General features: G+C 39.4%; 1 protein-coding gene across 17 annotated transcripts in view; it reads right to left on the bottom strand.

The window, feature by feature from the left end:
• Nucleotides 1-2478: 2478 nt before the first annotated feature.
• Nucleotides 2479-16169, bottom strand: part of MYCBP2 (MYC binding protein 2) — a 299211-nt gene continuing 285520 nt past the window's right edge. For 14 of the 17 annotated variants that reach the window (XM_033177496.1, XM_033177499.1, XM_033177513.1 and 11 more), the window contains 5 exons: nt 15134-15241; nt 13719-13928; nt 9893-10000; nt 9084-9249; nt 2479-3300 (listed from right to left, as the gene is read on the bottom strand). In XM_033177496.1, coding sequence (XP_033033387.1) covers nt 3185-3300; nt 9084-9249; nt 9893-10000; nt 13719-13928; nt 15134-15241 — 708 coding nt within the window. In that variant the 3' untranslated portion in view covers nt 2479-3184. Of the gene's footprint in view, nt 3301-8099; nt 8997-9083; nt 9250-9892; nt 10001-13718; nt 13929-15133; nt 15242-16169 lie in introns of those variants that run through there. The other 3 variants (XM_033177507.1, XM_033177498.1, XM_033177503.1) reach the window with 3 other exon arrangements.

Genomic DNA, 16169 nt, shown 5'->3' with positions numbered 1-16169 from the left:
GGTGCGGTGGCCCACACCTGTAACCCCAGCACTTTGGGAGGCTGAGGCAGGTAGATCGCTTCAGCTCCGGAGTTTGAGACCAGCCTGGCCAACATGGTGAAACCCTGTTTCAATTACAAAAATTAGCCGGGCATGGTGGCTCGTGCCTGTACTCCCAGCTACTTGGGGCTGGGGTAGGAGGATCACTTGAGCCCAAAAGGCGGAGGTTGCAGTGAGCCGAGATAACGCCACTGCACTCCAGCTGGGGTGACAGAGCAAGACCCCGTCTCAAAACAAACAAACAAACTCAAAGAACCCAAAATCAAAAACAAATAAGCTTATTGATAGAATAGGGAGATTTTAGGCCTAAACAATCTAGCCATAATACTAAGGAAAATGGCTTTTCCTAGGCTTGAAAATATAACAGAAAAACAATTTCTTTCCAGAGAGATTCACTGACATCTACCATTGTGATTCTGTTTTCTGTCTCCTGCCTTGGATGTTAAACGCAGTGTTTGAAGGATGGTCCTTGTGTGTAGGATGCTTGAGCTAAAAATGCCTGCCAAAGCCACCCCTTCCTGTGCTTTGTCATAATTTATTCCTAAGATGTTTATGTTCTCTGGTTTTGAGGTGCTAGAGATCCTGACTAAAAGTGGCTTCCTCATAAATGAAGATAAGTTAAAGTCATTGTGAATATACACTACAGGGCTTTGTTGCTTTTATCCGTTTCATAACTTGAGATGGCTTTTTTAGCCAAGCCATCTCAATAGTTTCTGTTTCTTTTCCTCTACAATTTACCAACTGAGCCGACCAGTTTGCCAGCAAAGTTAACTGACACAAGATGGTATTCATCACAGTTGTTAAAGTGTCCATAAAGTCTCTTATCTGTGTGGCATTCTCAAGGTTAGTTCCATTCCTGTGGCCTGTAAGTTTAAGTCAAATATACTGACAGTGGCCTCACTGCATTCTCCCCTCCAGTTTTCTTGGGGGTGCACCTAGGAACAGCTTTAGTCTACCTGCTTTGTGTTTTCTGGAAACATTTGCAGTCAATCCTAAGTCTGAACACTCATACTTACCGTTCTTCGATCATATTCTAGATTTTCCTACTTAGGTATTTCTCATGCCTTTCTCCACATCTCTGCTCCTTGAAATGCTACTTTTTCTTCAAAATGCAGCTTAAATGGCCTCTTACACTCTCAATAACAACAAAACAATAAAGATTTTTCCTAAATCCTGAAGAATTTGGCTTGGATATTTTTATGAAACTTACTAGAACATTGTATAAAATAGTTACCTGTGCTCAGATCTGATCTTTGTTCTATATTTTAAGTTCCTTCAAGGCAAAGATTGATTTAAATTTCTCATAAATGCTTAACACAAATGTCATTAAATTTGTAATTTCTATATTGACAAATTAAGTTCTATATTTCCCACAGTTGGAATTTAGAACAAAATGTGATTAAAACTTTTGCTAGTCTTGGCCAGACGTGCTGGCTCATGCCTGTAATACCAGAACTTTGGGAGGCCGAGGCGAGCGGATCACCTGAGGTTGGAGTTCAAGACCAGCCTGGTGAAATCCCATCCCTACTAAAAATACAAAAATTAGCTGGGTGAAGTGGCGCACGCCTGTAGTCCCAGCTACTGGGGAGACTGAGGCAGGAGAATCGCTTGAACCTGGGAGGCGGAGGTTGCCGTGAGCCGAGATGGTGCCGCTGCACTCCAGCGTGGGCGGCAGAGTGAGACTGTCTCAAAAACAACAACAACAACAAAAAAACTTTTGCTAATCTGATGTATGATGAGTCAACAATCAATAATTTGGCAATTTCGTGACTCAAGTGTCAAAAAGATGTACTTAAACACACCGTTGTCTATAGAAAATGAATAAAAAAGTATTGATTTTATTACTTTATATACATTTCAAAAAGGGCTGGGTGCAGTGGCTCACGCCTGTAATCCTAGCACTTTGGGAAGCTGAAATGGTGGGGATTGCTTGATCCTAGGAGTTTGAAACCAGCCCCCGCAACATGGCGAAACCCCATCGCTACAAAAAATACAAAATTAGCAGGGCATGGTGCTGGTGCACGCCTGTAGTCCCAGCTACTCAGGGGGCTGAAGCTGGAGGATCGCTTGAGCCCGGGTGGAGGCTGCAGTGAGCTGAGATCACGCCACTGTACTCCAGTCTGGGAGACAGTGTAAGACCCTGTCTCATAAATAAATAAATAAAAGTTAAAAATGCTGCTAGTTAAAATAGAAGTTGATTAATTTCCTAAATGTTTTCTTCTGTCTTCGGTATGAATACATCTACCTATGAATATATATGTGATCATCTGCTTAGGGTTCAAGATTCTAACATTGCACTTCATTACTATTCTTCTTTTTCCTAACAGTTATGAAATTTTTGATTGTGTTGTGTTAGTAAATTTCTTTCTGAGGAAAACTACACTTTTAGACCTTAAAGGTTTTTAAATTTTGTTTCTCAAACAACACCTCCCACAGTGGTAGACTTTATCACTGTATAAAAATGTACAGTGGTTTTATTGACATGTACATTCCAATATGTTTACAGCTGCAAGATAATGAGGCACACTCAGTATTGCACTTCATTAAAATTTCAGGCTCAAACTTAACCTAGAAGTTTAAATGAAATTGCGTTTGTAATTTAGTAATTCTTATACAGGACAAACATTGATATCTTTATATACAGTGTGATACTTATTACATTTATATGCTGTCCTAACACAATTTTTTTTTTTTTAAATAACAGTCTAGGAAATAAACCAGAATATTCCTCTTTTTATCCCCACCCGTGATGCAATTGTACAGGATTACAAAAAGGCAGTATACAATAAACAATGATTATTTTTCTTTTTTGCTTGAAAGCCAGCATCGTTCTTAGCCCATGGGCATGGCGATTCTTTTATATCAATTATCTATAAATGTCCAATGCTTCACAGGCCAATGACGGTAATGGCCACATGCAAACACCTCACAAGTTTGATGTCATTTGTTCAAAAGAAGATAAACCAAAATAATGGGGAAACTTTCCATAGCAAGAATTATGTACATCCTTCTTGCACTGTGAATGGTTCATTTTCATGGATGTAAAAATGGTCCCGTCCTTATCCTGAGCAGAGTTTAAACTTCACCGCATCCTCTTGGGGGATGAAGGCAACTTTTCTCTCTGTAGACAAAGGATCTGAGTGTTCTAAAAAGTGTGGGCATTTCTGCACACTCCACATCCCAGAGCAAACTCTTCCCCAGTGGGTGGATGAACAACATGGAGTGGACATTCAGTTCCTTCTAACTGCTTGCCTTTGGGACCTGTATAAATTTGAAGGAGGCAAAGGAAAATAATGTTTTAAGAATACACACATATAAATCTTACAGAAATATAAATCACTGATAGGTTATTTGTATGACTGTGCTTATACAAATGTAACACTTAGAAATTTTTCTTCTGATCACAAAAGTAAAAAATGTTCACTATAAAAAATTCAACATAACAGAGATATGTATAATGGAAGAAGTGACGGGATCTCTTACTCACCATATCCTGCCTAGAGAGGATCACTTTGAGCTACAGATCTTTTTCTATTAATAAATGCATTAGATATATCATTTTAAAACAAAGAGCAATGAACAAAAAAGGTCACAAAACCCCTCAATTTAGTCTGGCAGAACATTATTTTTCTGAATAGAAAACAGGGAGATTTTTTGTGTAGAATATTCTATAAGTAAAAACAAATTTAAGTTTAAAGAAGCCATGTTTTCCCTTTTATCTTCACTGATGAAAAAGCATACACTGGTAAAATGGGAAGGCCAATGATTCCTGTAATTTTTAAAAGTAGCTGAAGGATATTAGCAGGAAAATGAAAATTGATCAGGTTAAAAATATGAACAATATTATAAAATACAAAGTGGAAAAAACACTTTGGGGAAGATATGAATTTGTTGATAATAATCAAAGTAGGCCTATAAAATGTACCCAAAACAGTATTTTAAAAAAGATAATTATTATATTAACATGCTTCACGTCATGGGTTTCCTATCATTTCAAAAGGATTTTTAATTTCTTTAGAAATGAGGAGGCTTAATTTGTCAGGAAAATATGCTAGGCTTATACTTGAAAGCAGAGTCCCTATTTAATAGTAGATGAAGGAATAGGAACTGTGCATTAGTTTTCTATAGCTAGTTTTCAAAATAATAAATGTAAATTCTGATTGTGCTTGAGAGAAAAATATCACGCGATTGGATGCAATGAGCTTACACTGATCAATGAGGAATGACATCTCATTTACTTTACCTTTTCTGGGTTAAAAACATCTCTGACATAAGAGAAGGAAACCACGATGGACAAAAGGCTAGCATTTATAAAGCTCTTAGCCTGCACAGTATAAATACTCAATGAATGTTGGCTATTACTACTATTACTGAACAACCACAAACTGAGGCCTGATCTAGAGAAATAAAAAGTAAGTTCCATGTAAGAGTAAGACCAAGACATGAGAGTAAGTGTCAAACTGAAGACAGCTAATCTCAGACAGAGAAGTCAACTTCAGGTTAGAGCTAACAGGCATGAGAGTAGCAATGAGTGCCACCTCAGACAAATGCAGGCACAGACCCAGGATGGGTCAGCACGGGAGGATGCCAGAGGTCTGCTAGAACGTTAACTATTCCTGTTAGAAAGTTCAGTGGCTCCTGCTTCAAATCACACTGCAGATTGGTGTCCACCCCACCAGTGGGTGGGGGAGAGTGAGCAGGATGGGGACACTCAATGGCAGATCTAGTTCAGATACACAACATATCAGTGGTGGTGACACCAACTGCAGCCCTTGGGTTTTTTCAAGGAAAAAAACAAATATTTACTGCATGCCTAATGTATGAATGGCATTGTTAGGTACTTGGGATTAAAGATGAAGAGTGCATGGCTCCCATCTTCGACGTGTTCGTAATCCAACATGATGGTGAGAAATAAAAATAGTGAAAACACACCTGCAAACATTTGAGTGCTTACTACTGAGGCACTCTTCTAGTATATCAACTACTTAATTGCTTAACAGTCATAGGAGGCAGAAACTATTATCCTCATTTTGTAGATATGAAACTGAAGTAAAATTAATTTTTCTGATTCTTAGATTCCTCATCTTTAAAACAGGCACAGCAATACCTAACTCATGGGGTGCTGTGAAGATTAAGTATCCTGGCACGAGAAGGTAGTCAATAAAAATTTTAGAAAGAAATGGATAAAGGGATTATGCTATGGTCTCGATGTGTTTGTGCCCCTCCAAATTTATATACTGATGTGTTAAGGACAGGAGTTAGTTTGCCTTAGGTAGATAGCAAGGGAAGGGTCCCCGGAGAGCCCCAGGTCCACAGGTCACTGCCTCATCCCCAAATAACATAAAAAGCAGCCTGGGGAAAAAAAGTCAAGCTGCAGGCACCGATGAGGGAACTAGCACAGGGCATTGTGCCTAAAGACATGCCCACGGCTGCACAGATAGAAAAACCTTCAATCAGATAAAGGACAAGACCTGGGATAGAAATGCCTTTATTTGGCCGGGCGCGGTGGCTCACGCCTGTAACCCTAGCACTTTGGGAGGCTGAGGCGGGCAGATCACGAGGTCAGGAAGTCGAGGCCAACTTGGCTAACACGGTGAAACTCCGTTTCTACTACTAGTACAAAAAATTAGCCGGGCGTGGTGGCGGGCGCCTATAGTCCCAGCCACTCGGGAGGTTGAGGCAGGAGAATGGCGTGAACCCGGGAGGCGGAGCTTGCAGTGAGCCGAAAATGCGCCACTGCACTCCAGCCTGGGCGACAGAGCGAAACTCCACCTCAAAAAGAAAAAAAATAAATGCCTTCGTCCTTTGTATAGTCAGGGGGCTCTCTCCTTTTGTGGGCATAGGCACAGTGGGCTCCAGTGGGTTCCTGGGCCAAGGTCCCGGGTCGAGCTGAGTCAGGCTCTCTCCAAGACAGCAGGCAGACTAAGCCCATCCCTTCCCCTTTCCAGTCCATAAAAACCCTGGGCCCCAGCCTCATAGGGAGCACCCCGTTTGGGTCCCCTTCTCTGCTGGCAGAGCTTTCTTCTTTTGCTTATTAAACTTTCGCTCTAACCTCACCTTCGTGTCTGTGCTCCTTAATCATCTTGGAAATAGGAAAAAGAACTCCAGGCATTATCTCAGACAATGAGAGACTATTATATCTTGGTGCACTGCTGAGACTATAACAGTAACACCAATGTTATGGCGTTAGGAGGTAGAGCTGTGGGAGGTGATGAGGTCATGGGGTGGAACCCATGAATAGGATTAGTGCTCTTCCTATAAATGAGACCCAGGAGAGGCCTCCTGCCCTTCCACAACAGCAAGAAAGCGCTACCTATGAGGCTGAAAGTGGGCCCTCACCAGACACCTCATCTGCTAGTTCCTAGATCTTAGACTTCCTGGTCTCCAGAACTGTGAGAATAAATTTCCACTGTTTATAAGCTACCGAGTTTACAGTATTTTGTTATAGTGGCTTGAATGGACGAAGACTGATTATCTAAAAATATTAGAATTAACAGGGTTGAGAGTGGTTAGAGAATTGCTTCTTCTGTCCTTCTAAGTAAACTGTATATGGCCATCTCCCCTACCCATATCCCTGTGGGATCTCCTTTATTCTATTCCAGTTCTCTAAATGAATGGATGAGTTAGAGGGATATGTGAGGCTGGGAGAGTATACCTCAATCTCAGTGTATGTTCTTAGGCCAGTTCATTAACTTCCCTAGCCCTCAGTTTTCCATTTGATAACATAGGGATAATACTCTCTCCTCGTAGGCTGTAAAAATTGAGAAAATATGTGTGAAAATGCCCAGGACCGAGGTCATTCCTTCCTTCTGCTGACTTTGGCTCCTCCCCTGCCTCCCTCCTGTGATTCCTTTGTGTTGGCTGCCCTGATCCTGTGACTGTACGAGGGGAAGCCTGACCCTCCTCTCTCAGGTACTACCCACCACTGAGTTCTCTGAACTTGTTTCATTGTTAACTTCCTTATTTTTAGCATACTTGTTTCTGTTTCTTAACGCAGAGGAAACTTTAAGTAAAATCTAGATTTCCCCTGAAGACACTGCTTGCCTTAAATCTTTCTCAACTGGAGGCTGGTTATCTCCCAAGCTCCTCCAGTCATAGGGTTACAACGTGTGACTGATTTTTCTCTTGGTTCCTATTTCCAGACCACAACCTACAACTTTCATTCAGTAATTGCCCTTCCTCCAAGCTCAAGTCATCTAGAGTCATCTAGAATACTGCCCTTTCCACACTCCCTTCACTTGCTGACCTCCAACACATCATCCCCTCCCTCCATGCATGGCTCACATCTCTATTCTGTCCATTATCCTACATAACCTTGGCTTCACATCATTCTGACCTTGCTTCCTTCAAAGCCTGCTACTTCTATTTAAAAAAACGGTATTTAAGGAGAAACAGTAAAACAATTTTCGACATGAGCAAATGGTAAAAAGTAGTCATACTTGAAAAAACCCTACTTATCTTTATTTTGAAATGGATAGTATATGTTTCACATGGTTTAAAATCAAACTGTTAAAAATCATACAATTGGAAGCCACTTCCCCAGTCTCTATCCTCATCTTTTTCTTGTTTTTTTCCCAATAGTTAATCAATAGTATTAGTTTCTTGAGTATCTTTCCAGGGGTTTCTTTATGTAAATATGACTAGATAGTCTAATTTTCCCTCTTAAAAAAGGCAGCATACTACATACCCTGCTCTGCAATTTGCTTTTTTTTGAAACAGCTCTGTCACCCAGGCTGGAGTGCAGTGGCGCAATCTTGGCTCACTGCAACCTCCACCTCTCAGGCTCAAGTGATTCTCTGGCCTCAGCCTCACAAGTAGCTTGGATTACAGGTGCCCACCACCATGCCTGGCTAATTTTTGTATTTTTAGTAGAGATAGGGTTTCACCATGTTGGCCAGGCTGGTCTCGTACTCCTGACCTCAAGTGATCCACCCACCATGCCCTCCCATAGTGCTGGGATTACAGGTGTCAGCCACCCCACCCCACCCGGTCTAATTTGCTTTTTTCATCTGCTACTATCTCCTAAATATCTTTCCAAATCAGCACACAGAAACGCCATCTTTTTTTTTTTTTTATTGATGCATAATATTAGCCACTACCCTACTGGATACTAGCATTGTTTATACATTTTTATTATCACAGCAATGCTGTAGTTAATAACCTTGTTTATTTGCCCCTTTATATTGTCCTCACATTTATAGCTGTATCCCTGAAGAGGGAGTGCTGAAGGGTTGATACACTGGTAATTCTGAGAGGCACTATCAAGCTGTTTTCCAGAGAGGTCTGTCACTTGCACTCTGATAAGCAACAGATGGCAGTATGTGTTTTCCAGCTTTGACAACATGGTATATTGTGTTGTATGTACGTGTGCATGTATTTTCACTAATTGCAGATACATCATATGTAAAATTCTCTCCTATGGTCGCATGGACCTCTCTTTCCACTTCTCTCACTTCTGTGAAGCCTGGTATTCCACCTCACTGTTACCAGCAGCCTCCTGTCCTCTTCCAGTATTTTTAGCTTCTGTTTGGTTTCATATTTCTTTCCCCTCAGCCTGCTTTTCATAGACAATCATTTTTCCTGTATTCTGAGTGGTTTCTTTAATTCCCTTGACTTATTGATGCTCACTACACTGCTGATTCCCAGCCATTCTAGATTAAATCATTTGTTCATTCTATGGCAATGGTTCCAGGCTTCATTAAAAAAAAAAAACACTGAATCCTTTTAAATGGTTCTGTAATATTGAACTTCATATGACTTTTTAGTGCGGAACAGCCATCTTTTCACGAATCCTTAGTAGACTGCATTCTCACTCCCCAAGAGATCTGCTCCGTCAGAGCTAACTTCTCACTCACAATGATCAGCTTGCTTCCTACTCCACCCAGAAAGTCATACGCTTACAAGGATCAAGGAATTCCTCCTGCTTCTTTAGGCTACTTTGAATTGAGTTTCTGTCACTTGAAACAAAGAGCGTTCATATTAATGTTTACATAAAACTGCGGTATATAGATCATAATCGTGATTTTAAAATATTGAAAGCATACCTGCAGGACAGTGTGGTAGTTCTTCCTTAGGAATGCTAGTCATTCTTTGAAAATCATCATGACAAGCATTACAAAAATGTGTTGTTCCAAAACAGAAAAAGACAGCCACTGAACAGCAGTAGCGACATTTATATTCCAAAAAGTCTGTGCCATGTTTGGGACACATCTATAGCAAAAGAGAAGAGACAGACACAAGATCATAGTGAGACTGTTTCAATCACACTTAAGATAGGCATATACATAGATAGCTCCTTAATTCATATTTTGAGGACATACATAACTCTAAAAATTGATTGAAAAACTGATGATACACATGTTTGAAAACTAACAAATAAATATGTGGCTCTGCCCAAAAGGTCTGGACAAAGATCCAGGTTCTAATCCCATTTCCATCATAATCTATCTGATTTAATAAGCAAGCTACTTAATTTCTTTAGGAATGTTTTATGGCCTGTCAAACTGAAAATTAATTAAATTAACCTCTCTCATAATTTCACAGATATACTGGGAATATTTCACTAAGGACGGGAAAACCTAAAAGTTTCACTGCAGGTTTAAGAAACTAAGAAAATAAGTACATTTATTACATTGTTTAACTATGGTGATCATTTCATGGAAGACAAAATTATAAAATAATTACCCAAAGGAAATAATATATATGAAATAATGTGAAAAATTATACAACACTGAACAAATATCAGAAAATACTGAGGAGAAAAGCCTGATTTACATTCCCACCATATTATTGTTTAAAAAAAATATTATTTAACATTTCTAAACTGTTGTTCCTAATAAAATGTCTTGCCTACCTGAGCCCTGGAAACATCAGAACAGGCACCACAAATGAGCTCTCTGGGATCATAATCATCTCCCTGTCCAGCCTCAGCATCACAGCGAGCTTCACCACCAAAATACGCCTGTGGAGAAAACACATCTAGATTACAGCAGGAAAAAATAAAACTCTGGCATGGGAGATACAGTATGGGCATAGTGAAAGATCAAGGGGTTTTAGAAAATACTATTATCTACTAGACCATCCTTTGAAATGCCAAGTGCATGCCCGTATTGCTCACTGTAAGTAGGGTGGATCAGGGTAAAAAATAAAGCTATTTCTTCTTTTTCTTTCTTCCCCTCCTTCCTTCCCTTCCTTCCTTCCCTCCTTCCATTCCTCCCCTTCTCTTCTCCTCTTCCTCCTCTCTCTCTGTTTCTTTGAGACGGGGTCTCACTCTGTTGCCCAGGCTGGAGCACAGTGGCACAATTATGGCTCCCTATAGCCTCAACCTCTTGGGCTCACGCGATCCGCCCAACTCAGCCTCCCGAGTAGCTAGGATCATAGATGCACACCACCATGCCTCGCTAATTGTTTAATTATCTGTAGAGACAGGGTCTCCCTATGCTGCCTAGGCTGGTCTCAAATTCCTGGGCTCAGGTGATCCTCATGCCTTGGCCTCCCAAAATGCTGGGATTATTGGCATGAGCCACCATGCCTGGCCTAAAGCTATTTCGATTCTCAAATGGATTCATGCTTAAAGTAGGGAGATACATTGTCCTATTAAAAAAAAATGACAAAAAAGCATAATATTCCAAATAAATATCAACAGAATATTAAGTAGTAAAAGGTATGCTTTTTTCAGGGTCAAGTTTGAGAAATTTTTCTCATTTTGAAATATTAAAATATATATTCCCTTCTACTGTTTTAATAAATATGCTTAGCAATTCTCAATTTATAATACTGTAGAACAAAATATGCAAAAGTAATTAGTATAGAATCGTAATTCCAAGGCTAATGGGAAAGAAAAAAGTACTTTTAAGCATCTTCTGATCACACATTTTTTAAGAAGGAAAGGCAGGCTGGGCATGGTGGCTCACACCTGTAATCCCAGCGCTTTGGGAGGGTGAGGCAGACAGATTCCTTGAGCTCAGGAGTTCAAGACCAGCCTGGGCAACATGACAAAACCCATCTCTATCAAAAATACAAACAAGCAAACAAATTAGCCAGGTGTGGTGGTGTGGACCTGTGGTCCCGGCTACTCAGGAGGCACAGGTGGAGGGCTTGTTTGAGCCCAGGAGGTAGAGGCTGCAGTGAGCTGAGATCATGCCACTGCACTCCAGCCTGGGTAAAACGTGAGACCCCATCTCAAAAAAAAAAAAAAAAAAGGTAAATTTGGTAATTCTATTCAGAATACTGCTCATAGTTATAAAGTTATGCAATAGGCAGGAACTCAACAATTTTCAATACAGAGAATTGAATAGAATTTGAATAAATAAAATTATCATGAATAAATAAAAATATCATGATGGGTGATTTATCTGTATTTTGCCCTGGGCAGGGAATAAGTGACACCAAGGAACTGGGACAATTTGCATGCACATCATGTCTCATAGTCAAAAAGCTATGTCCGGATTGGGAATAAACAAACAGAGTCAATATAAATCTATTACCTATACTAGAAAAACAGGTTCAAAGACAGGATCCACTGATGCAGAGGTTATAAACGGTCGTTCACCAGCTAAACCTAACCCTGGAAGTATTTTGGTTTGTCTTGGGGACTGCTTACTCCAGCTGTTTCACTTTTCTATATCCTCTGCTTGGCTTTCTAAACATTTGATTGCTACCCTGAAATAGCACAATATTCATTTATAATGTTTAGTACATGAAACACACAGAAATATTATTTTGTTATTTGTAACAATACAAGTTTCATAAATGTACACTATTGGGTGTGCATGTATCTATCTGCCTTTCTGGTTATCATCTCGCTACTTAGACATCCATTCATCCTGTATTTTCTTTTTGCTACACTGGGGGACTATGCATCTTTCTCATGTAGTCATTTGTTCACTCATTTATTCACTCTCCACTTAACTCTGTATCTAATAAGTGCCAAGTACTAGAGATGGAAAAATGAAAAAACATAGTCTTTGTCCTCAAGGAACTTATCAAGTGGTGCAGAGTGATAAGTGGTCCAGTAGTCATGATGCAGAATAGGCAGTACTATGCTACTCAAGGAACTTATCAAGTGGGGCAGAGAGATAAGTGGTCCAGTAGTCATAATGCAGAATAGGTGGTACTATGCTAGACGCCTACAAGATACCAAAATTATGTGGTGGTGTTGATGGAAGTGAGATGGAGGCATGTTATAGAGGACGTGAAACCTGAGCTGAAGGCTGAGGTATGACAAGACAGATTAGGCTCTGCACGACAGCATGTGTGTATGGGGCTGGGGGTGCCAGGTCAGAGTAAAATTTGCAGGTGGAGGTAGAGAAGAGCATCCTTTGAACAGCAACAGACTGTGCAATGGCAGGGGGGTGTCAGTGGGTGAGCAGACAGGGCTGAGTCTGGGAAATGCAAGTTATTTGGTATGTTGTAGCAAATGTACAGCAAATGATAGCATCTTCGGAGATGAGACTGGAGAGGGAGACTGGGCTACAGTATTATAAGTAGAAGAATGATACAATTAGATTTCAGATCTAGAAGTATTAATTAGCAGCAGTGTAAGGGATGCAATGGAGGAATTACGGCTTCTACACCCAAGCTCAGGAATAAGGCTACTGTAATTACCAAAGAAAATGATTAGGTCTGCTGGAGATGTAATGGAAAGAAAAAAGGACTCAAGAGAGCTCTGGAGACAGAATTGATAGGTTTTGTCAATAAAGATCAGAGACTGGTAAAGACTTTTTTTTTTTTTTTTTTTTGAGACAGGGTCTCACTATGTCACCCAGGCTGGACTGCAGTGGCATGAACACAGCTCACTGCAGCCTCAACCCCCTGGACTCAAGCGATTCTCCTGCCTCAGTCCCCCAAGTAGCTGAGACTGCAGGTACATGCCAATCTACCTGTCTAAATTTTGTAGTTTTTGTCGAGATGGGGTTTTGCCATCTTGCCCTGGGTGGTCTCAAACTCCTAAGCTCAAGAAATCCGCCTACCTTGGCCTCCCAAAGTGCTGGGATTACAGGTGTGAGCCACTGTGCCCGGCCAAGACTGATGAATATAATACCTGACATGTGAACTCTGAAATATGTGTGAAAGATCTAAATGTCTGGTACGCAGTTGGATATTTGTAACTAAATCTCAAAAATTTTGGAAGGTCATAGAGGTATATGTGGTAGGTGAAGGTATAGATGTAAAAGAGGTCACTCAAGGTAAGAAGTATTTATTAAGTAGGCAAGAATGGAGCTCTAGGAAAACAAATATGTAAGGGGTAGGTTAAAAAAAAAAAAAAAAAGAAGTAGTTAAAGATAATTGACCAGGAAGGAAGGAGGACAGAAAAAGAGAGTGTTGTCCTGGAAGCCAAGGAATTAAGAGTTTTAAGGAAGGAATGGTTAGCACAGTCAAGTGACAGAAGTTTATTAGAGAAGGAATTGCCCTGGGCAAACAGGTTATTACTGATGGGAAGTGGCTTGTATACAGAAATACTGTATGTCTCCAAAAGTTTGTTCAGGTTAAATAAAGAATCCCCAAACAAGGTAAGTAAACAAGTTTTACTGGAAACATTGGGAAACATTGTACCGAGCTATCTTATTTTTAACTTCAGGCTTAAGATGGAATAATTAGGTATCACTGTACAATTTGAATTCTTAATCATATAGGTAAGCTCTAGTTTTTAAAACTTCTCAGTATAATTTACAGCATACCTTTCTGCATTTGTAGCAGACATAATATGCGTATCGATTCATTGCATAGCCAGCTGGGTCATTATAAAACCTCACACCAGGAGTTGTGATAGCTTCACTCTTATGCAGACCTTCATATTCCAATCTCATTAAGGCTTTTCTTCTGACATCCTCATAGAGTTCTTTTATTGGATCAAGTAGGTCTTTTAGTACTATGTGATTAATTTTGTTCTGCAATAAAAAATGAACATTCTTTAGAAGAATCATTTATCAATCAACTCAACAAACACTATGCACCTAAGTGCCAAGCATTGTGCTAGAAGATAACCACAGAGCACACATATTCTAAATAAAATGTCATTTGAAAAACACCCTGTTAAGTCTTTAGAAGCCCATATTTTCCCAAGAGCAGGGAAAATGGGGCAAATGGGACACAAAGCATGAAAATTCCATTTTATTAGCTTTATATTTCCTGAGTCTGAAATATATCTCCTGTTGCCCTAGCTATTGTGGAAATAAAGTTACCTTGCTGCCACAAATAAGACACGCTCTGTGTGTGTGTGTGTGCGCGTGTGTCTAATGCTTCCTTGAGGGGAAGGCAGAACGCCAGGTGACAGAAGTGAACAGGTAGCATGTGCTATAAAACCTTCATGTATCTATTAATATTTGTGGCAACATATGATAGGGGAGAGCAAAATACTACAATCTTTTTGATTATTTCTCAGTCTATCTAGACAATGATTGTACTAAGTCTTTCCATATTATACCCTTCATATTAGTTTGCAAATATGAAGATAAGAAAATAGGAACAGCTTAATAGAACAAAAAGGAAAGAGGAATTAATAGGGAAAATACTGCCACACTCTTTAAAAAGAGCTTTTTGTTAATCATTATTAGCTTGCCAAAACAACTTCCTACTTGCTGACTACCTTTGCAGAAACGTGTCAAAATGCCAAGAACTTTCTCCTTAACTAAGCTCTAAAAGAATCTGTTCTAGTGGTACTGAGGGTTCCAATTTCACTCTTTAATGGCAGGTATCAGTTTCTACCAACACCAGAGGATCATTCAAAATTTTTAGTAGTTGTTGTCATGTTATGTCAACTGACCTCTCTGGTGGTCTGAGAGTAGAGATACATGCCCCTTAATGCATCACGATGTTTAAATGAACTTTTTCATGTAATATGTTTAACAGAGTGTAATCAGTTTTAAATGGACAATTACTGTTTTGAGATGCATTATAACAGAGAGATTATATTCTCTCTCTGTTTCTCTCTCTCTCATTCCACATGAATGAGAATGGAAGAAATTGCTAGTGACTGGTGTGTAAAACGTAAACTGGAGAGGAAACCAAGAAATGGTGACATATGTTTATTTTGAAAGGTGAAAAGAAAGAACAAAAGAAAAAGAAAGTACATGATTTCAGATTCTTTCCATACCTTACAAATGGGACAAGATATAAATCCAAATGTTATCCTTGGGCCAAGCCATCGATTTTCTAAAACTCGCCGACAGCACTGTAAGTGGAATACGTGACTACAATCCAGCTTAAATAAAGAAAAGAAAAGAAAAGGACATAAGCAAATATAATAATGATAAACAGTTGAGTGACTGGGAGATTACTTAATGCAAGGCACTACTTAAAGAAGGTAAGAGAAAAATCAAGAAATTTACTATAATGAAAATTCAATGGGACACTGAAATTGGGACATTATTATTTACTAAATTTCATTATAGTAAATTGGGACACTATTAACTAGGCCTTTGGCTTCTCCTACTTTTTTACCATTCATATATTAATGCCACCTACATAAAGTAAGCCAAGTTAGGAAAAAACGTAAAATTATTCAATTTTGTATCTCACAGAAAGAAGAAGAAATTACTGATTTATGATTTTGTTTTGGAGACTATTATTATCTTGGAATCATGAGAACTGAAAATATAAGCAACGGGTAAAAGTTAAAAAAACTTATTGAGTGCACAGTAACTTATATATGTATAAAAGTATTTATCATTATGTATAGATCAATTATATAATGTTGTAAAAATACTATTCTGGATTTTGGAAATTAAGAAGAGCCTTAGTTATTGGGGGATAATCTAATAATTCCCCCCCCCCGAACATTTTGTAAATTCTGTTGATTACAGAGGCTCACACAAATTCACAAATTAACGCTGAGCATGCAACATAGGAAGCACAGCATAAAGAGGCAGAATTTGCTCCTCATTAGCCTGGTAGATGCATAGATTAAAAGAACACTTCTGCCTAGCGATATAAAAAAACATTTCAATCAACTGCTTTTTTTTTTTTGAGACTGAGTCTGGTTGTGTTGCCCCGGCTGGAGTGCAGTGGCATGATCTTGGCTCACTGCAAGCTCCATTTCCCAGGTTCACGCCATTCTCCTGCCTCAGCCTCTCAAGCAGCTGGGACTACAGGTGCCCGCCACCACGCCCAGTTAGTTTTTTTTTTTTGTA

Source organism: Trachypithecus francoisi, unplaced genomic scaffold (genome assembly GCF_009764315.1).
Source record: "Trachypithecus francoisi isolate TF-2019V2 unplaced genomic scaffold, Tfra_2.0 Lachesis_group18, whole genome shotgun sequence".
Classification (NCBI taxonomy): Eukaryota; Metazoa; Chordata; class Mammalia; order Primates; family Cercopithecidae; genus Trachypithecus; species Trachypithecus francoisi.
Note: the sequence above shows the minus strand (reverse complement) of the source record. Positions and strands in the feature narration are given on the sequence as shown.